Genomic DNA, 23950 nt, shown 5'->3' on the forward strand with positions numbered 1-23950 from the left:
GTGGGGGCAGGGTGGTTGTGGCCAGTGTGGAGCTTATCATTGTGAGGTCCTATGGCTTCTGGCCCAGTTGTGACGGGGGCATGAGAACACAAGGGAGGGGTCCCTGGGTCCCCCAGCACACCACTGGCGTGGCTTACTTCTCAGCTCAGCTGCCCTGGGTACTGGGGGCAGAGGGTGTGCCTGGAGTTCAGACCTGGGCACCGCAAGGCCATCTTCCCTTCGTGTTTGGCTTGTTGGACCCTCTATAAATGACTCTGTCCATTTTTGGGCCTCAGTAGGTGGCTGGGCAGAGCCAAGCTGGGGTGGAGCCTGGGTCAGATGACAGAGGATTAGAGAGATTGGCGGGCTGGGTCCTCTGGGGGATGGGATGGTTGGGAAGAAGGGACAGCTGGGGTGGGGGTAGAATCTGGTCTGCTGGCCCCTGAGCTCAGCTGCCCAGAAGTGTTCCTGGGGCCTGTGAGGAAGGCCAGCCTGTGCTGGCAGAGCCGGACCCCTGAGGGGCGCAGGGAAGAAGGCCGTCTGCCTCCTGCCCCGCCCCCCGCCCCGCTGGCTCTGAGCCTGCCAGGAGTGGGGAGGCCTGGCTCCGGGGGAGCAGGGCCCAGGGCTCTCCATGGACAGGAAAGCACTGGCATGTCAGAGCAGATGTCATTAGAGGGCAGGTGCAGTGGCAGTTATTTATAGGACCCTGACCCGTGGCCGTGATGGCGCCACACTCATCTGTGTGGTCAAGGTCTCCCACGCTGTAGTCATGGAGGTTGCTCAGTAGGAGCCAGGCCTTTGAGCCCAGACCTTATGCTGGCAGCAGCCTTGAGAGTAGCCATGCCATATGGAAGGGCAGGGAGTGGGGAGCCCACCAGCTCTTCGGGGGCTCTGAGGCCCAGATTCTGCCCTGCTCTTCCCACTGGGGGACCCTCATCCACCCATGTTGGCTTGACCCCATCTCTCTGTACCTCCCTGACCTATGTCTGTTTCCTCTGATCCTGCATAAGGTTTTCTGCAGGCTTCCATCAGCTTCTCCCTGAACTGAGTTATTTGTGTAGACGGCCCATCTTGCCAGCACTGGAGAGAAGGCTCTCCAGCCAGGCGTCATCTCTGGGTGGGGTGCTGGTGGGGGCTCAGTGGATATCTGGCTAAGGCCTGTGGGTGTGGGGAGCTTGCAAAGCTGTCTCCAGACATCCCTGGGCCCCAGTGGGCGGGGTGGGCTGCGGGCTGGGTGTAAGCTGTTGGCTGGAGGCAAGGCCCAAGGCAGGCAGAGGCTGTTTGGCCCAGGGGCCCGTGGAGGAAAGTGGGCTCACGGGGCTGCCTGGGGCCTGGAGAGGGTGTCCCAGGGGACAGGTGTGGGCCAGGGTATGGGTGGGAGTGGGGAGTGAGCTGCTGTCACCAAGGTGTTGGGATCAGTGAGGGGCGGCTGGGTGGTGGGTTTGGGCTTGGTTTGGTCAATCGTGATTGCCATGAGAGCTGTGGATCCAACAGGCAGAGAAGCTAAGGCCTGAACTCTTCCTTCCTTCCTCAAGGGTGATCTCGCGGGTCCCCTCCTCACCATCTCTCTCTGGCATCACCCAGGCTCTTGCCCTGACTCGCCCCTCACAAGTGGTGTGAATTGGACAATGGATGAGACTAGTCCGACCTTGCCTGGTGCTTTTTTCCATGAGGATCTAGAATCCCTGGGTCCTATTTGGGTGTTCCACCTTCTATTTTGTTTTGGGGAAGAGGCTGAAGGGTGTGTCAGAGACTGAGCACTATCTGGGCTTGATGCTCAGGCGGGTGTCCTGGGTTTCCCTGACCAGCCCAGACCTTGGGCAAACTGCTGGACTGTCCTGAGCCCAGCTTCTTTACATGCAAAAAGAGGGATAATGGTGATTTTCTTTCATATGCCCTTCGGGGAGAATCAAGCCTCAGAAAAGAGCTCTGTGTGCAGAGCAAATTTCATGACCTGGAGGCCTCCCTCTGGCCAGCCCCTCTCCCTGGGAGTGTCCATGACCGGCCTCTACAGACAGCTAATCCCCACTGAGCCATCGGATCAGGAAGCATGTTGTCCCAGTCCGGGTGGTGTGGTGCACGTGTGTGTGTGCATGTGTGTGTGTGTGTGCGCATGCGTGCAGGTGTGCCGGGTGTGTGCAGAGGGGCAGCGTGTGCAGGGAGGGAAGTGCACAGTTCCGGGGGAATCTGGCGTCACCTGCACAGAAGTCCTCCAGCCCTGGCTGGTTCCACCCTCTCTGCGCTTCAAGCTGGCCATTGGTACAGTGATCACAGGGTTTATTCATTCTTTTACTCACAGAGTAAATATTGAGCGTGCACTGTGTGCTGGGACAGGGGTACAGGGCTGAACAAAATCAAGTCCCCACCCACTTGGAACTGACATTCTAGTTGATGTCTAGGACACTGGCAAGAAATGGAAAGTATGGTTGCAGGTGGTTATGAGAGCAGGAAGCTTTCCCTCAGTGGAAACTGACTGTTCAGATCAGCCTTTCCTGAGCAGCCTAGGGCCGGGCTGAGGTATCAGGTGTGGATATGAGTCTGGGCACTCACTCCTGGTCTACAGGTGGGCGGGCACCTGGGTAGGAGGGCTTTCTCTCAGATGCCACCCTGTTATGAGAGTGCAGCCAGGCAGCTTGTGGTTGGGGCTTTGGGGGGACAATAAAACAGGAGAGGGGAGGTCCCAGGAAAGCCCCAGACTAGGGAGAATCACTAACATAATTGATTTTCATTTCACATCAAGCAGCAACTTGGGTCATGGAAACCACTCAGTCTCCAGGGAGCTGGGTTTGAACCCCCCACATTTATGCCCTTGGGCACCTCACCTGGACTTCTCTGAGCCTCAGTTTCCTCACCTGAAGTTGGTGGTCATGCCTCAGAGGATGTGGTGCAGACTAGATGGATGCAAGCAAAGGGCAGGGCTGTGGTCTTGAGCTGTGTACGAGGCACATTTCGTGGGAACTGGCTGGCACCTGGGGTCCTGGGGCCTCCCCAAAGGGCTTGCCACCTCCGAATGAAGTCACGTGATTCTGGATGGCGGAGCTGGCCTAGTGCCCAGGGCTGGCAGGGGTCAGGACTGAGGATGCAAAAGAGAAAGCAGCCTCTTCCTGCCCCAAGGGGAGCCTTTGTCAAATATTAACTTAAAAACAGCCTCGTTTGTTGCATACCTGTTGAGTGCCAGGTGCTGGTGAAGATTTCAGTCTCGTGGCAACCAGGGGAGATCACTATGATACCCATCCAGTGGGTGAAGAAACTGAAGTGCTGACCTGTGTGAGACTTGCCCTGAGCTGTCCTGGTCAGCTGGCTGGGGTGCCCCTCCTTTGCTGAACAGGCCTCAGGCCAGGGGGTCCTGTCTGGGGGGTGTCATTTGGCAGATTTAGATCTCAGGATCTCCCTCACTGAGTAAGATCCGGGCTGCTTGCCTCCCCCTGTACACCCACTTGGGGTCTAAGCATGGACTTTGGGGTGTGGCCTTTCTGTTTTGGGTGTGTTTGGTAGGCTCCAGGGTGAGAGGGCAGCTTGGGGTTTCCTGATGCTGGTCCAGGCTTGGGAGTTCCTGCCTATGGGTGAGGATGAAAGAGACAGTGTATGAGCATCTTCCCAAATACGAAAGCTGTCCTGCTTACTCAGTATAAAGGAATACCTTTTATTCTGCAGTTACATCTACTTTTGTTTATATTGTTGCAACAGTGTTTCTTTTATGAAATGATGGTAATACTGGTTGTTTCTTAATGTTCTTGAGGAAATAGTCATGCCACTGGTCCCGCCCCTTAGCCCCCACCCCACGGGAAGGTTTTCCTGGTGTGGGATCTGAAAGCTGGGGCCCAGGGCTCTGGGAGCTTGCTGCCTACCCCGTGGGGCTAGGAGGGACAGAGGACTTGGCTCAGGCCTCCAGAGAGCACAGGAGGCATCAGAACCCAAGGTCCCAAGAGCTCCGCAACCAAATGAGATCTGGACTGCTTGTCTTGTGAGGTCAGGTGGAGGGGGCTCCCCGTCCCTGCATAGGCTGTTCTGAGGGACCCAGGCTTCACTGCTTAGGACCTCTTCTCCAGGAAGGTGATTCAGGACTGTGGTGGTCTTACCTGAACCAGGGCTGCGGTGCCTGACCCAGAAGCTGCAGTTCTCAGGAGTGGGCTGGGGCCGGGCCCCGCTTGGCTTTAGGCCAGATGCCCAAATGGCCTGGGCCATCTGCAGGAGTCCTCTTCTGACCTGAGAAAGCTTGAGATGACAGGTTACTGGGGATCACTGGCCTGGGGGGCCTTGTGATTTGCTGCACCCAACACTCACTGCCTCCCTCAGGCCCATTCGGCTTGGCCGGGCCTCTTTCCTCTGGCTCCTTGCCTTCACCTTTGGGCTCGGTCCCTGACCTATGTCCCCCTGACCCAGTACCACAGCAGAGGGGCTGGGATGGGGGCAGAGAGTGGGGTTGGGGCCTGGGGGTGGCATTGGCCTTAGGTGCTGAGAACTGTCCATGGTGCCCCTGGTGCTGTGCCTGAGCCTGGGTGATCGCGGGTCTGGTGCTGCATCTGTGCTGTGGCAGGGCCACCGGGTTGCAGATGCCTCTGCCTCTGCAGTGTGAGGGCTGCAGCTGGTGGGGGCAGAGCCCCGCCGCCTGCCTGCTGGGCTGGGGAGTGAGTGGGTGGCAGCAGGCAGCAGCCACCACAGGCTAGGGGGAGGGACTTTTCACTTTTGTCACTACTGGGGCTGGGCTGGGGCTCTCAGGCCGGAGTCCCTGCCAGCCTCCCCCTCCTCAGCCCTCAGCGCCCCTTTGTAGGGGTATCTACATGAGCTCCTTGCTGCAGAGGCCTCACCTTCTTATGCTGGGTTAGCTCCTGGATGCTGTGATGACCTGTGTCTTCCCTTGTTACTCTCTGCTTGTGACCTACCCATCATGGACCAGGATGCTGAGGTCTGAGGGTGAGGGAGCAGAACTGGCCCCTGCTCTCAGGGAGCTCCCACCCCACACAGTGCCTGTCACAGCCCTGGGAGGCTAGGGGGAGGGGGCTGGGCCCCTGAGGAGCCTCTCACCAGCCCAGGCATTCAGGGAGGACTCCTTGGAGGAAGTGGGGTGACCTCAGCCAGGTTGGAATCCAGCTGTGCTCAGGAAGGCACATGGGGGTCTGGGCAGGGCTGCTGTCCTGGAGTCCTCTCCATCAGGTCTGGGGTCACAGGCTGGTGAATATCCTGTACCTCTTCCCATTGCGCACACACCTGCTTCTCTATGTCTGTTTCAAGGCCACAGCTGAGGAGGGCATGACTGTGCTAAGCCTGTGGAGCTGGACAGCCAGTGGGCGGGGCCACGGGACTGTCCATGGGTCACCTCACCCCTGTTCAAGGCACCTCAGTGTGCCCTGCCCTTTGAGCAGACCACATGGCTCCTGGATCAGAATGGGGCAGGGTCCTCAGAGGACAAGGGGTCATGCCGGCTGGTGGGGACCTGGGCTCTAGTGCAGATGGTGGGGAGGAGTGGGCAACAGCAGAGTCAGGCTGTGTGGATGAGGCTCAGGATGGCTGGTGAGGGGTTGGGTGTCCACTCAGGCCTGTGTTGGGAGAGCTGTGCAGAGGCTGCTGGGCCGGGATGGCCTTGCCAGCCCTTTTTCCGACAGCTGCTGCTGCTTTCTTTGGACCCTTTGCTCAACTTGGCCTTTCCCCGGGACTACCGCCAACAGGCCTGAGCCCTTGACAGGCTCGGGCCTGGCACTGGGCACTGAGGACAGACTGGGCCCAAGGATACCACACTCCAGGACCCCTGCTGCCCCCAACCCAGCCTGGTGCGGCCCCCACTTCTCTCCTCTGAGATGGCCTCACTTCTCTCAAGATGTGTCCTCCAGCTCATTAATAAGGGTCTTAGGGCAGATATGGGTGATGGGGTGGCTGAGGGTACCTGCCTGGGGCTGGACCCCTGGCACGTGTGCAGGAGTTGAGGAGAAATTGGATGGGGGAAAAAGGGGAGGAAGAGGGTTAGGGGGTGTAGGGGGGAAGACAGGTCTGGACGAAGGGAGAGGAGAGTGACCCCATGACCAAGCAGCTGCTCTGGGCTCCTGGGAAAGTCATACCCTCTCTGAGCCCCCATTTCTGCCTCTGCAAATGGGGATGAGGGTCCCCATCTGTGGGCTCATGGAGAGGATCCAGGAGCAAGTGAGAGTGGTCAGTGCCTGGTCCCTGGTGGGTGGGTGGGGGACATGAGGTGGTCGGTGCCCGGTGGGGGCAGACATACAAGTTCTCTTCCAGAAAGGATCTGGGGGACCCCCAGGAACCCACAGGTAGAGACAAGTCTGGCTTTTTTGTTTTGAGCTCTTTATCTTTGGTGATGACAGGATTCTTGAAATTGAACTTCAGTGCCTTTTTTGTTTCCTTTTTTTTTCCTGTTAGAGGTTGAAAATGCTAAACTGGGAGGGGTGGTGCTGCCTCCCCCAGGAGGGAAGCCAGAGTCCCCCTGAGCCAGGGCTTGATTGAATGGAGTGGGGAAGGGCAAATGGGTCCTGGTGGGCTGGATTGAGGGACTTAATGAGGAGGGGGACTTGGGGACAGAGGTGAGGGGTCGCCCATCATTCATTCATTCATTCATTCGAGGAGCTGTGTAGCAGAAAGAGCCTTGGCCAGAGAAGCCTGGGTTTAACCCTGCCTCGGCCACCCTGGGAACAGGAGGCATGAGGTTCCCCTCTCAGTGGAACTCCTGAGAACTGAGTTCTGCTGAGTCCTGCTGGCTCTGGATAATTCTGGAGACAGGACAATGTAAGCATTGCCATGCATTTTGTGATTTACTGAGAACCCTCCCACCTGCCATTTCTCATTTGTTATCTCAGTGACCCAAGGTGGGGAGGGCTGGATTGTGGTTCCACTTGGCAGTGAGAACACTGGAGCTCACTGGAAACTGGGGTTTCCTCCTCCCTTCATTGGCCTCTCCCCAGCTGCCACCCCCATCCCTGAATCTGGTTGGGGGCTGCTTAGAAGAAACAATTGTAGTGCAAGTGTGAAAGCTTAGTGTCTTCAAATGAAAATGCTGTGTGGGTGTGTGGGGGCTGCTGGTATGGGGCAAACACCTGGGGAGGGGTGTGTATGTGTGCGTGCGTGTGTGTGTGTGTGTGTGTGTGTGTGTGTGTATGGGTGGGGAGTCTGCCACTCTAGAGGAGAAGGTGACTCTACAGAGCCACATTGGGCTTTCCACAAGGCCTTAGGATCCCCCACAAGCCACCTGGGAGATGGGGGAACCTGTCTTCCTGCAGAAGTTATAAGACCCCAGAGGGTGGGTTTGAATGTGAGGGGGGCTTGCCTGACCCCGCACTCCACAGGGAGCCTCAGGTAGAGAAAGACTTGGGCATGGACACCTTAGCTCCCACCCCACGTGAAAACAGCATTGGGAGGGTTGGGATCCCAGGGCAGGGAAGGGGAGACTTGAGGAGGAAGTGATGGCCAGGAATACAAGCTGAGTCTTGATCTAAGAATCCACAATTAATTGGGCATATTTGCTGAACCTGGGACGGGGTGAAAGTGTTGTTTTCCTGAAATATAAACTAAGCTGGGAGCATGTGTGTGTGTGTGTGTGTCTGTGTGTGTGTCTGTGTGTGTCTGTGTGTATCCTCTCCAGGGTCTTAGGAGTGCAGTCTCTTCTGAAAGTGGGCCTGGCTGAGCTGGACTGTCACCACCTTCCCCACGTTGATCCACCCAGGCCTCTGGGTTGGGTGGACTATAGGCCTGGAGGGGTCTTGACTGAGGGGGGTCCTGGGCCCTTCCTGTGGACATAGGGGGTGGTGCTGCCCTGGATCTGGGGGATAGGTGGGAACATCATGGTGCTGTGTGGGGAAAGCTGCTCTGAGGCGGGGGTGCAGGGCTGCAGGCTGAGTGCTGAGTCAGCACTGAGGGAAAACCACCAGTCAGCAGTAGGACAGAACCTGGGGCCTGTGTCTCGACTTTGAGTCACTGTACTTGGGTCACCCTGACCCGCAGTGCACAGTGAGCTGTGAGAGATCGGGAGGATGCTCCCATGGCCTGCAAGTGAACAGCACAGTGGGAGGCAGGCCAGTGCTGTCTGGCTCACCCCCTCCAGCTGGGACCCAGGCTGGTACTAGATCCCATTCCATTCGCTCCTCAATGAAATGGGGTGACCATCCTTCCTGCTCAACCCCAGGCTTGGGCGGAGGCTGGTCCCCCCTGTGTGGCTGTGATCCTGGCACCTGCACAGAGCAGGCACTGCCGCCAAGTGAGCTGGGAGTGAGGCTCCCCAGCAGGAGGGACAGAAGGGCTATGAGAAGCCTCTCATCCATTGTGGCGAGGGGGCCCCTTGTTCACTTCCCAGCTCTGGGGGAGGGAGGGGGCCTGGCAGGGGTTGGGGGACACCATGGGCGACTTCCCACCACTTCCAGACCTCCCAGCCTGACCCCTCTCCCTGTAACAGCAGGAATCCCTGCCAGCTGTTTTTATTTATTTATTTATTTATTGGCCATGCCTGCATCATGCAGAAGTTCCAGGGCCCAGGATTGGCCACAGCAGTGACAACACTGGATCCTTTAATGGCTAGGCCACCAGAGAACTCCCCCTGCCACCTTTTAGATGCTCCAGAAGTGTCCAGGTCTGTGGCATGGGGCTGGCCAGGGGCCGGCCTCCTGGGAATCTGGGGCTGGGCGCCCACCCCAGGCCATGCCTTGTGCTGCCCTTTTCTGCTTTTCTCCTTTGGCAAGTCCCTGTGATTTTATCTTTTAAAAAAAGAGAAATCAGTGACCCCATCTGGCTCTCAGCTTCCCCTGGCTGTTGAACTCTGGGAAAGACGCCCTGGAGGGATGGGGGGGTGCACGGGGAGGCGGCACGAGGCACCCCCCCCCCCCACACAGCGTAAGGGGTGAGCTGTTTATTGTGATTCTTGCGGGCAAGTGCCCTCTTCTGTGGGAGGTGTGTGTGTGTGTGTGGGGGGAGCTCTGGTACCCCTCCCCCTCCCGTCCCCATCCCCTCCCCTTCTACACTGCCTCCTTGGCTTTTCTCAGGCAGGCTATGCCAGACCCTGGGAACCTCCTCAGACAGCGAGACATACTCCAGGGCTGGTGTTCACCTGGACCTCCTCCCTCACTGCCCCCCACCCTGTCTTTGATTGTAGAGAAGGGACGTTGGGTGGTGACCTGCCCAGGCCTCTGCACTGTGGCCCTTGCATCACCCCTGTGGTTTCCCGGCTGGGAGTTTGGGGCCCCGGTCCTGTCCACCCTCTGCTGATGTCCTACATCTGCTGGGGTGGGAGGACATGGCCTTCCATCAGGCCCCTCCCTGCCCTCCCATGTTCCCCAGCACAGGCCTAGATATCAGGATTAGCAGGAGGGAGCCTGGAAGAGCCTCTCTGTCCCCTGAACATCACTGTCACTGCATCTGCAGGGGTGGGGGCGCCATCTAACTCCCTGATTGTTCTCAGCCCCCCCCCCGATTCTCCCCCCCCCCCCTCCCCGCTCTACCTGTGATTCCTCTTCCTCAGCCCCCTCCCAGCCTACCCACCTCTGCTCTGGTGGAAATCTCTGGAACTAACCCTGGACTGGGAACAGGACCTGCTGCCCATTCTGCTCTGGGTCCTGAGCCAGTGAGTCCTCACCATTCAATTCTGCACCTGCAAAGTGGGGTGTCCTCACTGGTACCAGGAGCTTGGAGTCGGTCTGGGGCTTAAGTTGGGAAGGCCTGGGCAGGAGGGCCTGATAGTGACTGTGAGGCTGGGGTGGCCTCCCCACTGCTGTGCCCTGTGCCACATGAACCTCGCCAGGTCGGCCTGGGTGGAGCTATTTCAAGCTGACTCTGGGCATCAGCTCTTTTGAATAACACAAATAACCACAAGAGCCACAATAATAGCAACAACGTGTTGGGGAAAAACCGCTATGTCTTGTGCCCTTTAGGTGCTGTTGAATAGTCCATGTTCACAGATGTCGATACACAGGATTCAAGTATAAAACAGAGGAATAGCCTGGTTGCACATTTAGGTTGAACAGACATAGGACAGAAGGCATCCAGAGGGACCAGAGAGCCCTTGTTGGGTCAGGGAAGGCTGCCCAGAGGAAGTGTGTGAAGGGGCTGCTTGGTCTGGTTTCCTGATGAAGACTGGAGGGTGTCTGTGTTCTCTGGGGGTTCAGACCTTTGCTTGGCCCAGGGTGGGGATGGGGGTGGGCCCTTCACTTCCTTGCCCCCGCTCTGTACTCTGCTGAGCTGTGGGCCAGGTGCCTGCTCTTTGGCTCCTCCACACAGGCTGTTCCCCCCTGAGCCCAGGAAGCAGCTGAGGAAGCGCTGGTGGGAGGTGGCCAGGCTGGAGGGCAGGTCCCTCCCCTCTGTTGATGCCGAAGTCCTGGAGCCTGGGCTGAGAATAGCACCCACACTTGCATGGAGGGGACAGGTGGATGGGCGGTGGCTCTGGGGGTGGTGGTGCTGACATCTTGGAGCAGGTGGCCTGGGTGGGGCTGTCCTGTCCTCCGCAGGCCCCGCCGAACACCAATACTACAGCCAGCGGGTGGCCTGGGGCCACTCACATTTGGGGCACCCTGCCAGGAAGACCTCCCTGACCTGTCTGTAGGGGGCTGCCTCTGGGCCAGGCGGTGGGGCTGCTCATGGTGGCTGGTCTCCAGAGGCCAGAGCTTTCAGCTGCTGTTTGGGCTGCAGGGGTCTTTATTGTATGATTCCTTTGTTGAAGGGCAGGGTGAAGGTGGTGGGCTGTCAGGGTCTCTGCACAGCCAGAGGGAGGAGGCTGCCAAGGGCAGGTGGGTGGGGGTGGGAGGTGGGCAGCCGCTGTTTGCTGCCCAGTGCCCTGTTAAGCCCGAGTGAGTCATGGGGAGCAGGTGCAAGGGTGGCGGGCACCAGGCACAGGAGGGGCGTGCGGGGCTGGGTGGGTGTGGGGTGGGGAAGAGGCTTCCTGGCTTGGGTGGGAGGAATCCCAGGTTAACGCAGGAGTAAAGGGGAAGGAGGGACCCCACCCTCTGTGCAGGACCCTCCTATCCTCACACCCCCCACCTCCATCCTCATGGCCCCTGGAGGGAGATGCCTTGGTTCTGTTTACTTGGCTTAGGGCTCAGAAAGGTGAAGTTCCTGCCCAGAGTTACACAGCCTGGGCCTCTTGCCCCAAGGCCTCCCCATTTAAAGGCGCTGGACGTGCCCTCCCCCTCTTCCCTACTTTTCATAGCTGCACAGTGCACAGCACAGACCCTAGCAGGCTACCACCCTGCCCTGGGAGCCACTGAGGGGCAGGTGGATGGGGAGTGGGAGCAGTACCAGGTCTCTGCTCTCATGTCCCCACCTTCCTTCCCGACCTCTCTGGGTGCTCCCAGCTCTCCGTGGCCCCCCAGTGTGCATCTCCAGTCTGCAGCCTCCTTCCCTCCTGTAGCTCAAACCTGGAGTCCCACTCGCTTCTCCCCCGTCACCCATTCTGCACCACTTGTCATATCTCCCGTCCTTGTCCTCAACCATCATTGCCTCTCACCTAGGTCACTGCAGAGCCTTACCTGCCCCAACCTGCTCTATGGTCTGTCCCCCACAGCAGCCTGGGGGTTTACACAGTGGGTCCAGTTACCACTCTCCAGAGCTTCCTACTCTGCCAGGGCTTCAAAGCCAGAGCCTCTGAGAGAGGCTGCCCAGGTGGTCTGTGCCATGGTTAGAGCATGTAGCCTCTGGAGCCAGGCCTGGAGCTGGATCCTAGCCACCCTGCAGCTGGCAGTGTGCCCCCAGAGTTTTTGGGGGAGTGCTTTGGTTTCCACATCTTCACAGTGGGGATGATGATAACATTTCCTGGGAGAGGTTCTAGAGGTTTGATTGATGAACCCAGGGAAGGAGGGCTTAACGCCTGTGACTCAGAGCATTTTCCTCCTGCACCCTCCTTCTGGCTTCTTTTAACTCTGGCCTTGCTCTTCCCACCCCAGGGCCTTTGCACTTGCTGTGCCTTCTGTTGCCCTCTCTCCTTCCTCAGGTCTCAGTCAGTTCCCTGAGCCCCACCCTCTTGGTGCCCTGCTGTGTTTTTGCTCAGAGACTTCCATGGCCTCCCCCTTGGACTACTGGCCCATCAGGGCAGGATCCTTGTTCTGCTTTCTGTAGGGTAGAGCCAGGCTGGCTGGGGGAGGGAGGGAGTCTAAGCCAGCCAAGCCCAGGCCTTAGCTGCAGGGGCCACGTCCCAGAGTTCAGGGCTTGGGACTGTGCACTGTGGAGGGAAGATGCCTCTGGGCTGTGGGGCCCCGGAGGAAGGAGCAAGCCCACCCTGAGAAGTGGTGAGAAATCTCTTTCTTCCATTGGAGTGTGGGCTGGATGGGGTGAGGGCTAGAGGGGCTGGGAGTGGGTGGGGCTTGATTGTAGAAGAGGGTGGCCATCTTCTGTCTGGTGGTCCTGGCCCTTCCAGAAGCCCTCCCACCCACAGGGAGGCCTGCTTCTGGTTCTGGTTCTGTGGATGTCTAGGAGTGGGCTCAGTCTGGAGGGTGGTCCCTCAGGGGAGGGGAGCAGGTCTTGAACAACCCTGGGCCCCCTTCTGCACCCCCTTGAGCCTCCAGGGCACCTCGTCTGGCCCTCCACACTGCCCGCGTGGAAGGGGCTCCTTCAGAGAACTTGGGTTCAGATGCTTCTTGCGTACTGAGCCCTGAAAGCTGGGTGCTGAGCCTTGGTTTCCTTACCTGTGCGCCCCCCCCTCCCCCACGGGGTAGATAGAACACTTGTAAAGCTTTGGGACACTTTTGGGTTGACCGCCTCTGTTCTGTGGCTACTTCCCCAGCAATCCCCCCCCCAGCCCCCCAACCCCTTCCCCATCCTGACTCTGGCCCCTGTGCTCTATTCTGGGCTGTCCAGCCTCCCCGACCCACCCCAGCCCACCCTAGTTTCCTCCTGGTCTGGGTGGCCTTCTCTGGCTGCTGGCCACTGGCTTATCTGCTGAACCGACTGGAATTTCAGGCTTCCTGGGGGAGGGGGAAGGGGGGAGAAGAGAAGGGAGGGGGAGGGCTTTCTGGCTGGAATTATCTGGAAACTCCTTACCTGGGGTCAGAGCCCTTCCCTCCACCTGGCAGTGGGGGTGGGTGTGCAGGAGGGGAGATCTGCAGCCCTGACCCTTCCCAGTGGCCAGGCAGGGGTTGGCAGGGAGGGCTGGGTACTTTCACCAGCCAGTCGTTATGTCAAGGCGCTGCTGTGGGGCTGACACATGTGGATGCCAAGTTTTTAGGTACAAGTTAAGGATATAAAAAAGAAAACCAAACATCACTTCTCACTCTCGCCAGTATCTCAAAAAGAAAGGGAAAATCTCTACAAAAGAGGAAGGAGGTAATTTTAGAGCCAGAGTCTTCTGAGAAAGGCCAGTTGGCTTCTTTGGTCAGGCAGCCGTCTGGCCAGGGCCCTCAGGAAATAATGAGTCTCTGTGGACAGCCCGGAGGCGGGTGGGGGGCGGGCAGCAGCTTCCAGAACATGAGGACATGTGAAAAAAATACATCACCAAGGGGGTGAGGCCCTGGAGCTACAGGGCAGAAAGGGGCGATGGGCCTGGAAATGGTTTTTTGTTTTGTATTTCATTGCAAAAATCATGTCAATCTGTACATTCCTTATGTCACAAAAGTGTTTTTTTTTAATTTGTAAAAAATTGAAGCATAGCAGATTTACAATATTGTGTTAGTATCAGGTTTACAGCAGAGTTATTCAGGTATCCATATATGTAAATCTATTCTTTTCAGATTCCTTTCCCTTATAGGTTATTACAGAGTATTGAGTAGTTTCTTGTGCTGATAAAAGTGGCTTTTTTACCAGTGACATCTTCGGAAGGCAGCAAGGTGGAGCAGGGAGCTTTTGCAGGGAACAGACATGTTGCCTGTTACCTCCAGGCATCTATGCAGCTCTGTTTCAGAACCACAAGTTGGATTTGGGCTTTGAAGTCCATTGGGTTTGGGGTCCTGGCACTGCAGCTCGTGAACTGAGGGACCTGAGCCTGCTCCTGGATCTATAAAATGAGACGAGTGTCACACCTTGGGGTCCTGCAGATATGAGCCCACCTGTAAGGGGTGTCCAGTGTGGTGGGCCCCTCCTGGGGTCATGCCTTGAATTGTGATCTGTGAGGCTCTTTGAAGGAAGGGTGGGTGCATGCCGACTGCTGGGGGTGCGGGGAGCCCGGCCAGATGGGTTGGTGTGGCTGAGATGATGGGTGGTGAGGGGTCCTGTCTGGAGTGTGGGGTCCTATGGCACTTCCCCAGAGAGGGACGCGGGGTGCAGCCTCTCCTGTCACCACTCTCAAGCCACCTGGGGAAACAGGGTTGCAAGCAAGGACTAGGTGCAGCGTGCGGGGTGCTGTCTCTTGGGGGCATCCCTGTGGGTTGGGGTACTGAGGAGAGACCCTCTCTCCTCTCTGAGGCCTGCCTGCCCCCTGGGAGACTTGCTTGCCCTTTTCTAGTTTCCTCTCCCCACCCTTCTGCATTCTGGGTTCTTCTCCCATCTCTTGCCTTCGTGCTGCTTCTTGTCTGGCTCTGGGTCCTCCCTGTGGATCCTTGCCTCCTCCTTCTGAACCAGGAGGTGACTGAGAATTGTGGGCAGGACCTGTCGGGGAGTGTAGCTGTGTGTGTGTGTGTGTGTGTGTGTGCAGACACACAGGCAAACCCAGCATGTGCACATGCGGTGGGGACCCTGCATTGGGGGGTTGGTTTCTGGGCTCCTGGAGTTGCAGTGCTCCTGCCCAAGGCTGGTGTTTTAACATTTCTCTTTCTTCAGGCTGAGCCTGAGCAGTGGCTAGCCTGGCACGGCAGGAGGGCTGAGAGGCCTCTCGCCTTTGCTCTGGGCCTTCTCTTGGCCTGGCTCCGCTTCTCCCCACCGCTGGCCACAGGGGCCCAGGCCCCACCCCCAGAGTGGTCCCCTCCCAGCACCAGGGCCTGGGGCAGGGTGTGCTGGGCCTGGCACCTTCCTCACAGTGTCAGGAAGCAAGGGAGAGCTCAGGGGCCCCCACTGGCTGATGTCAGGACAGTTTGAGCATCGATGATGGTAATGGATGTAACCGAATGCAAGATGGGGGCCAGAGTCTGCAAGGCACGACCAGGGCAGGGCTCCTGTCCAAAAGGCCAGGTCATGGAGAGGAGGTGACAAGGCCCTAGACAGCGGGTGCTTCAGGCAAAGATGGAGGGCCGAGCTCCTCAGGCATCAATGTGCGGCGTGTGCGGCATGTGGACCACCAGGGGGCATGTTAAAATGGAGTCAAACCCAGCAGGTATCAGGTGAAGACTGAAATTCTGTGTTTCTTTCTTTTTTATTTTTATTCATTTATTTATTTTTTAGGAGCCACACCTGTGACATATGGAAGTTCCCAGGATAGGGGTCAAATTGGAGCTGCAGCTGCTGGCCTGTGCTACAGCCATAGGAATGCAGGATCCAAGCCACATCTGTGACCTGCACCGCAGCTTGTGGCAACATTGGATCCTTAACCAAGGGATTGAGGCAAGGGATTGACTCCACAACCTCATGGGTACTAGTTAGGTTCATTACCACTGAGCCACAATGGGAACTCCTAAAATTTTGTGTTTCTACCAGCATCCTAGGTGGCTCGGAGCTGCTGGTCCCTGGACCCCACTCTGAGTAGTAAAGTGTTATGTGGGTGTAAAGGCGTCAGGGTGGAACGTTATTGGCTGTGGACGTTACACAGTGACAAGGCATCACCCCTCATGATGTGTTAGTTATTGGGAGAAAAGTCACCTTTACAGCGGAGGTCTGGCAAATGACCCCAAACAAGTGGTCAGGCTCGTCACGTGGAGCAGGGGCCACCCCAGCGGATGCTGTTGAAGGGCCAAGGTCACACCACCTTGCAGTGTGCTTGCCAAAGCTGCGTTTAACCTGTGCTCAGTGACGAGACAATGAGCAGACTAGAGTTCAGGGCACTCTCAAGGGAAAAAATATCAGCATTAGGAGAGAAATAAGTGCAGTGATAGATGTGTGTGGGAATATTCTGGATTAAAGGGCACAGGAGACACAGCAATCAAGGCAATGTGTGGACCATGTTCGGATCCCAGATCCAAATCAAATAACCCAGGGAGTTCCCGATGTAGCTTAGCGGTAATGAATCTGACTACTACCCATGAGGACTCAGGTTCAACCCCTGGCCTTGCTCAATGTGTCGGGGATCTGGCATTGCTGTGGCTGTGGTGTAGGCTGGCAGCTGCAGCTCCAATTCAACCCCTAGCCTGGGAACTTCTATATACTGCAGGAGCAGCCATAGAAAGCAAAAACCAAACCAAACCAAAAAAACCCAGACATAAGGAAGACTTGGAGGACAAGGAAGGACACTTGAGTGTGAATGGACACCGGGTCATAGTAGTAAGGAAAGCATAAGCTATCAGAGATTTAGGAGAACATTCTTGCTCTTAGGAGGTGTGTGGAAGTAGTTGGGGTGAGGGGCTGGGGTGAAGGGTCATGATGTCTGCAGCCTGCTTTCCAGTTGTTGGGCTGACACACAAACAGACTAACCAAACTGTTTAAATAGAAAGAAAGGTGGCCTTGGGGTCACAGTGGGTGAGCTGGGGAAGGGCAGGTGGCAGTCAGCAGGACTGTTGTCTCAACTTGCTCTGTAGAGTGATTTCCAAGCAGAAGAGGGGAAGGGGCGCATGCAAAGAGTCCATGGGCTGGGGCTTGCCTCCCCACCCCCTGCCCTGTGGAAGCCCTGCCCAAGGGGCTCCCAGGTTCCCAGGGGGTCAGGAGGAGTGTGGGGATGGGCTCAGGCCCCTGTGACATCCATCACAGGGGGCCAAAGGCTGGAGGACCATGACCGCCATGACCGGCTGTGTGGGGGAGGGAGGATGAAGCAGGTGGCAGAGATGGGGACACCCCAGGGGATTGGGGGGTGAGCCAGAAACCCCGAGGCCCTGGGTTTGGGCAGGATATCCTACCCTGGCATGTCTGCCTGGAGAGGGGCAGCTCCAGCCACCAGGTGGTCTTTGGCCCAATTCTGGTGACTCCCTCTTTACTTCTGCCTCTTGGGGTGCCTCCATTAGGACAGGTCTTGGCTGTGGGTGCTGAGAGACCTGTGGGAAAGCCTGGCCTCCACTGCCCTTGTATCTTGTGCCCGTCTGCCAGGAGCCTCTTTGAGGCTGCGAGGACATGCATCCTGTTGCTGTGGTCCCCTGACCGCAGGCCCTGCTGAAGGAGGAAGTGCAATGGTAACGCCCAGCACCAGTCGAAGCTAGTTGTGTGACCAACCTGACTGAGGCTGTGGCCCTGGAGACGACAGAAGGGATGATGAGAAAGGTGCAGGCCTGCGGGGGTCTCAGCAGCTGGGTGGTGGGTGCCAGGGGCTGGACAAGGCCCCAGTGTGTGAGTGTGGGCTCTGGGGGCTGCGGCACTCTGGGGTGGGGGGTGGTCTCTGTCTCTGCTGGTGGTTAGGAGAGCTTCTGCCTGGCTCAGGGCTGGGGGCTGGGGGACCAGGTTTCCCCTGAGCCTTGGCTTCTCGAAGTGTTTATTCCTGCCTGGGGCCAGGCTGTTCTGATGGGCGGGTGTCCCTACAAAGCAGGGGCCCAGCCACTCTCTGGGCAGAGGGCCGAGATGAGGGCCTGTGTTTGGCCAGGCTGGGGGTTTTGGGGGAGCAGGTCTGCTGGGTATCCCTCCTTCATTTTGGAGCTTGGGAGCAGCCCTGTGCTGTGTCCTGATTTACCTGCCATCTGTCACATGGAGGTGAAGACACTTAACCTTGGAGGAGGGGACCGTGTGCTCTGCTCTGGGTTTGGTGGCCGAGCCTACAGCAGGGCTGTGTGGAGGCATGTGTGCACTGTGGGCTGGACTGTCCTCCAGGCTGATGGCCGGCCAGGCGGAGAGGAGAGGGCTTGGCAAGATGGCCAGGATGATGGATGGGGGCTGGTGCCGGCCTCTGGAGGCTCTGGGTTGTGAGAGGCTGGGGAAGGGCCCCTCCCCCACAGCCCCCCGGCACAGGAAGCTGTCGCTAAGGCCCCAGAGATGTGAGGCACTGGGTTGTGTCCTGGGGAACCTCCTGCCCTGCCCAGGGAGGGGTCAAAGCCCAGCCCCAGAGGCTGACCTGGGGATGTTGTCAGGAGGTTCGTTCTGCACCACCCCCCACCAGATTGGTCCTCCCAGACACTTCAGCCTCTTTCCTATCTGGCCAAGCTGAGGATGTGGTGAGAGCAGACACAGTGGCACTGATAAGGCTGGGCTTGGGCTCTGAACTGCGAATTTGTTGTGGTGGGCTGTGGCCTGTCCTCTGTCACATCATCTGAAAGGCTCCCCTGTGTTTACAACAAGTGTGGATAAGTGTGACACGGCATGTCTGGGGCTCCCTGGACAGGGAGGGAATGCTACCTGCCATTGCTGCTGTTCATTCTTCCAAAGCCAGTTAGTGGCCTGCATCCCCTAAGCCCCTGAGGGCCAGGCCCCTCCTGATACGCTGGGTCCCTGGCTGCTCCCTGCGGCTGTCTGAGCTCCACACTGGGTGCCCTGCTAACCATGTGTTGGATGGATAGAGAGTCTGGGTCCCCAAGGCCCAAGGCCAGGCTTCCCTCTTGGTGAGCGGGGGGAACTCTGAGCATGTGTCCCAGGTGAGGGCCCTGGCGGAGTCTGGATAGAGCAGTCTTAAGGCATCTGTGGGCCTGGGAACAGATGGCACAAGGCCGAGAAGCTCTCAGGTGGCAGGTGGGATGGGGTGTGGTCTGGGCAGTGGTGGGGATGGGGGTGCAGCTGAAGCCCAGTTGTGGAGGGTGGGAGATGGAAGTTGGTAGCCTTGATGCTGTGGGGTTTACTGCACTGAATTTTGTTCCTATCCATGTGCCTGGTCAGGCACCTAGCTTGCCTTTTCACTGTGGCCACACCCAGAGCTCCCTGGGGACAGGGGTTCTTCCCTGGTCTGTATCGTGGGGTGAGTAGAGTAGGTCCTCACGGGCTGCCCTGAGCCTCAGTGCCATGGCTTCAGTAATGGCTCCTTGCTGCCTGGGCACTGAGGTGTGGCCACTTTTGGAGCTGAGCAGTCAGCTCGAGGTCACCCCCCCGCCCCCGCTACAATGGCCCCTGCAGGGCTGGACCCCACTGGGAGGCAACACGGGTCCCCCACAATCAGACCTCAGATTAGTATGAATCCTGACAGCACCTTTCACGGCGAACTTTCAGCACAGGCTGTGTACTTTCCATAACCAACCCTCCCATTTTATGTAATGGGAGTCGGAGGCTGAGAGATGGGCTGTTTTGTTCAAGGGCATGACAGCCTTCAAAGTTCATAGCTCAGATGAGAATATGTTGCATGTCTGCCCTGTGCCCAGTGCTGTCAGGGAGCTGGGGTCACAGAGAGGCCTGGACCTTGTCCTCGACCTCAGGCTGTTCAGGTTTGGGCAGGGCCAAGGCAGACACTCCGCCAGTGAAGAGACTTGGTCCCGGGCCCTATGTGGTACAGAGTACTGTGGAGGAGGGAGGGGGCAGAGGCAGCTTCATAGAGGAGGTGTTGCCTGAGCAAGGTTTTGAAGGATGAATAGGAGTTTGCTGTGTGCACATGCATGCCCATACAATCAAGTATGGAGTCTGTGCCTGTGACTTCTGTCTGGCATCTTGGGAGGCCATCAGTGTGGACTTGGGAGGGTGGGTTCATGTCAGGCCCAGCCCCTGGCTGTGTGAAGCCTTTCAGAGGACCCTCAATACTTCAGTACCTGTTATGGGCCAGGTACAGACCTGAGCCTTAATGTTCTCTATTTCCAACGAGGCTGCTTTCTTGAGGCTTCAGGGCCTCCCTGGTGGCTTCAGCTGCTGGATGAATCACACAGCTGTGTTTGATGACTGGGGCCACATATGCGTGTCTATGTGCACATCTGGGGCCTCGGTGCCCTCAGGAGTTGCTGGTGGTGGGGCAAGGGCTGGCAGTGCTGCTGACTGAGTGCACCTCCTTGGGGAGAAGGAGAGATGAGGGGGTGGACAGAGTTACCTGTCCAGGGCTCCTGCCTGAGCAGGTGACCCTGCCACCCAGGAGCTTCTGCTCTAGCCCTGGTGGCCCCTGCTGACTTCCAGAAGTTCTTTCCCGGCTGATGGTCCTTTCCCCTGGTTGTAGGGTGGGGGAATGTGGCTGGGGCAGGGCGGATGGTGTCGGTCACCTACCCATACTCCGTGTCCAGTGGGCCAGGCTCCTCTGTAGCTTGCAGGCACGGCTGCCAGGGGAGTAGGGAGCCTGTGGGTTGGGGGAAATGCCCATTTTCTTGTGTGTGTGGTTTGGTTTTGCTTTTTTGTCAGCTCTGTGTCAGTACTTGACCTACAGCTGCACTTGCCTGACGCACAGCATCTGACTGTCGTAGCACCGAGTTGTTGGCGGGCTGCTCCCAGGGTCCACCCCTGCCTATCCCCTCAGCCCTCACTTTTCCTCTTCTTCCTCTGTGACCTATGGTCACCTTCAGTGACTTGAAATTCCCTGGTAATGGACCTCATTCTTGTTGGTTTGGCTGTTGTCCCTGATGGCCATCTCATGTCCTTTCTGCTTCCTGTGGGGACGCCAGCCCAGGCTGTGGAGGGGAGTCCCTGCCTCCCTCTCCCCACAAAGCCCACCTCCTCTGGGACCAGTGTCCTTTCTGCACCTGCTCTCTTGTTCCCATGCTCTCCCTGCTGCCTGCCCTTCCCCTCCCATGTCTTTACTTTCTGCCTGACCACAGAGAAGGGATTGGGGGAGATTGTACGGGAGCTGACGGGGGACCTGGGAGGCGCTGGCGGGTCTGGTCAGGGTTTCTTCCCAGGCTCCTGGTCCAACTCCCTCTTCTAGATCTTCCCCTCACTCCTGGTCTTGAGTTCTCCGTCTCTGCCTTTACCTACCCCTGCCCATCTGTGCCCTCTGTGTCCTTTCCCTGACATGGCAGAGATGGGCAGCTATGACTCACTGAGGGGTGGGAGGGTCTGAAGTTCTGGGAGAGAGGAAGTGGCCATGCCCTGTGTGCCCTTGGGTGCCTGTGTGCGTGCTGGGGTGGGGGTCTAGAAATGGGACAGTCTGCTGACTCCAGCCAGCCCTCTGGCCTCCTGGTCCCCTGCTCCGAGGCCAGCACCTCCCTGCCTCTCACTTAGGGCATGCACAGGCCTTGGGCCCCAGAAAGAGTCATGTGGGGGTTGAAGTGGCCCTTCATACCCACTTTCAACCACCAGGGTGAGGTGGGGGTGGAGCACCTCGGGGTGCAGTGTGAGACCAGCTAGTAGGGGCGCCTGCCCCCTCCTATGGCTTTGAAGCCCCCCTCCTGGTTTCTCCAAACTCCTCCTCTGGACTGATGGTGAGGTGAGGGGTCCCAAGGCCTGGTGTCCTGGGGGTCCCAGCATCTGCAGGACATCAGACAGCTCCAGGGCCCTGGGTTGGGTGATACTGGCTGTGGGCCTCCTGGCCCCTGGCTGTGGGGGAGGGTCTGCGATGTTGGTGACTCTTGGTACAGCCATTTCCCTTCTCTTCTCTAATGCTCTTTCTGTCCCCTCTGCTTTGGCAGGTCCTCCAGAAACTGGGGAAGGCGGATGAGACCAAGGATGAACAGTTTGAACAGTGTGTCCAGAATTTCAACAAGCAGCTGGTGAGTGTGGGTGGCCCTTGGCCTTAGGGAGCTCATGAAAATGAACTGTGCCTGCCAGGTTGGAAATGTCAGCAGCTGAATTTGTGGAGTAGGGGGCTTGAGAAGGGGGATCAACAAGGGTGGGCGAGGTCATGGAAGACTTCTTGGAGGAGAGAGCACTGGTACTGGGTGTGGACTGTGGGAATGAGAAGGATATGCTTTAGGTCCTTGATAAGGCTGAAGGGGTGGGCATGGGAGTTGGCAATAGACTGTGGCCAGACTCTGGAAAACCTTGGACTTCAAAGCAAGTGAGAACCCTGTAGAAGCTTCTCACATGGAGAGTGGTATCTGCAGGGTTTAATACAGGAGCAGAGCAGACTGGATTTGGGCACTGGCTGAGTGGCAGGCTCCAGCCATGTATAGGTGGCTTTTGGATGCCTCCTGACAGCCCTGTATAGCGGCTTGTGTCACTGTTCCCCTTTTGTAGATGAAGTGGTTGAGGCTCAGAGAAGTTGGGTACTTTGTCCAGTGTCATCCAGCTTTGGGAGTGGACCAGACCTAGACTTATCTGGCTGCAAAGACTGTTAGGGGCTTAAAGGGCATCCTTAGCAATTCCTCCTTGGGGTACAGTGGGAGGTCAGGGGCTGGTGACAGAAAGACCTTAATTCTGATGGTAGTCTGGTGGCAGTGGCTAGATACAGGGCAGGACATCCTGATCAAAGGGCTCTAAACACCCTGACTGGGTTGTACCTGAACCTTCCCCTGCAGCTCTGCCACATCTAGAAGAAGCCGGTTTGGTGGCTGTGTCAGAGGGCAGTAGAAGAGGGAAGGGAGATGACCCTGGTGGTTCCGCTTCCTGGGGAGGGCCACAGAAGCAGGGAGAGCAAGCTGGGCCATGGCTCTGTGGCTTCTGCAGACCAGCCCCAGGGAGTGACAAGTGGGGATGGAGGTCAGAAGAGGCCACAGGAATGCGCAAGGGTATGGGGGTGGGGCAGGGTCCAAGCTGTGCTAGGAAAGGGGCCCAGACTCGGGGCTGGGAGGGTCCTGGCATCTTCACACTCCTTTTCCACATCAGAGGCCTCAGAAAGCACCGAAAGTGTCCACCAACACTTCTGCAGCTGGAATGGATGCCCCCTGCCGCTGGCAGAAGAGTCTTCCTTTGGAGAACTCTGACAGCCCACTGCCCAGGGTCTGGGAACAGCTGGGAGGGGGCAGGGGCCCAGGGCCCAGTCCACTCTCCCTGCAGAGAAGCTCTCTGAGGGTCCCCAGAGCAGACTGGGAGCCCCATGGCTACCTGTTCCCCAGCCAGTGACTGGAGGTATTTCAAGGCCCATAACTGAGACATCCATTTCTTATGTGGCTCCTGTGAGCCCTTGACCCTGAGGTCTCAGTTTTCTCACCTGTAAATGGAGGCTTGAACATGAACTTCTGATTCTGTCTCCTGGAAGCCCCAGGCCGCGTCTTGTGTTCATCTGCTCTCTCCGGGTTGTTGGCTGCTCTGAGAACCTTTTAGAGAGGTGCCGTTTCTTGTTTCTTGGGGACCTACTACAGCTGAGGCACTGCTCTGTTTTACACAGATGTGAACCTTGCAGCCTGGAGGTGGATGCTCATATATCTTTGTTACAGATGGGGGACCCGAGGCTTAGAGAGGTTAAGCAAGTCTTCCAAGGCCACATAGCTGCTGTGGGGTGTGGGGGTTAAGTCCAGATCTGTTCCCTGTCAGGTTCCCTCTCTGGAGCTGAGCCCCTGGTCTTGAGGGAGTGTTAGGGCAGCTCCTGAGCTGCAGCCCTGGTATGTGCGGTGGCCTCGGTGAGGACAGCATAGGTCTGCCGCCTGGCTCCAGAGCTGTGACTGGAGCATTGCTCCCTCCTCTGGCCTTTCAGAGTCACCCTCCTGGTCCCTGGCTCTAGACGAGGCATCACTCACTGATCCTTGCACAGAGGGGCTGGGGAGTGAGGCCAGGGCTAAAGAGAGCCAGTGCTAGGGGCTGCCCATGGCTCCCTGGTTGTGGATAGGGTGGTCATTCGATCTGATGCCCTGTCTGCCCTTGCATTGGGTAGGGTGGTTGGCTTCTTAGGGGCCCAGTGTGGAGGCAGGGTGGGGGTGTTTGAGGTCTTGTTGGAGGTGTGGGGTAAGCCTCCTGGAGGAGTTAGGGCAGCTGGGCAGTTGTAGGTTTGACTGGTGTGTGGGAGTGACTGGGGGTGGGGGTCAGGGTTTAGGGAAGTGTGAGGTCACTGTTCTAAGGGAGCTGTTGGGCTTGGGGGGCCCTAGAAAAGGCCAGGTGAAGCTTGAGCCTGGGGAGCCTGCTCTTCATCAGGGACTACCCGATGTGGTGGGCCAGTGCTGGGCGGGGCTGAGGACCGCAGGGAATATGAGCTTCAGGGAAGTGCGTGTCCTACCCTCCTTGTGGAGGTGGCCCTGGGAGAGGGTGTAGGGCCCCTCTACACTGAACCAGTGCAAGCCGCCACACCCCTGCCCTCTATTCCTGCACTGAAACACTTCAGGGCCACTAGCACCTCCACCCACCTGAGTGCTCC

General features: G+C 57.8%; 1 protein-coding gene across 16 annotated transcripts in view; it reads left to right on the forward strand.

Annotated features, from left to right (window-relative positions):
• BIN1 (bridging integrator 1) overlaps positions 1 to 23950 on the forward strand; it is a 50423-nt gene that overhangs the window by 2889 nt on the left and 23584 nt on the right. For 14 of the 16 annotated variants that reach the window (XM_047772143.1, XM_047772127.1, XM_047772130.1 and 11 more), the window contains exon 2: positions 21354 to 21434. In XM_047772143.1, coding sequence (XP_047628099.1) covers positions 21354 to 21434 — 81 coding nt within the window. Of the gene's footprint in view, positions 1 to 17089; positions 17164 to 21353; positions 21435 to 23950 lie in introns of those variants that run through there. The other 2 variants (XM_047772129.1, XM_047772142.1) reach the window with 2 other exon arrangements.

Source organism: Phacochoerus africanus, chromosome 3 (genome assembly GCF_016906955.1).
Source record: "Phacochoerus africanus isolate WHEZ1 chromosome 3, ROS_Pafr_v1, whole genome shotgun sequence".
Taxonomy (NCBI): domain Eukaryota; kingdom Metazoa; phylum Chordata; class Mammalia; order Artiodactyla; family Suidae; genus Phacochoerus; species Phacochoerus africanus.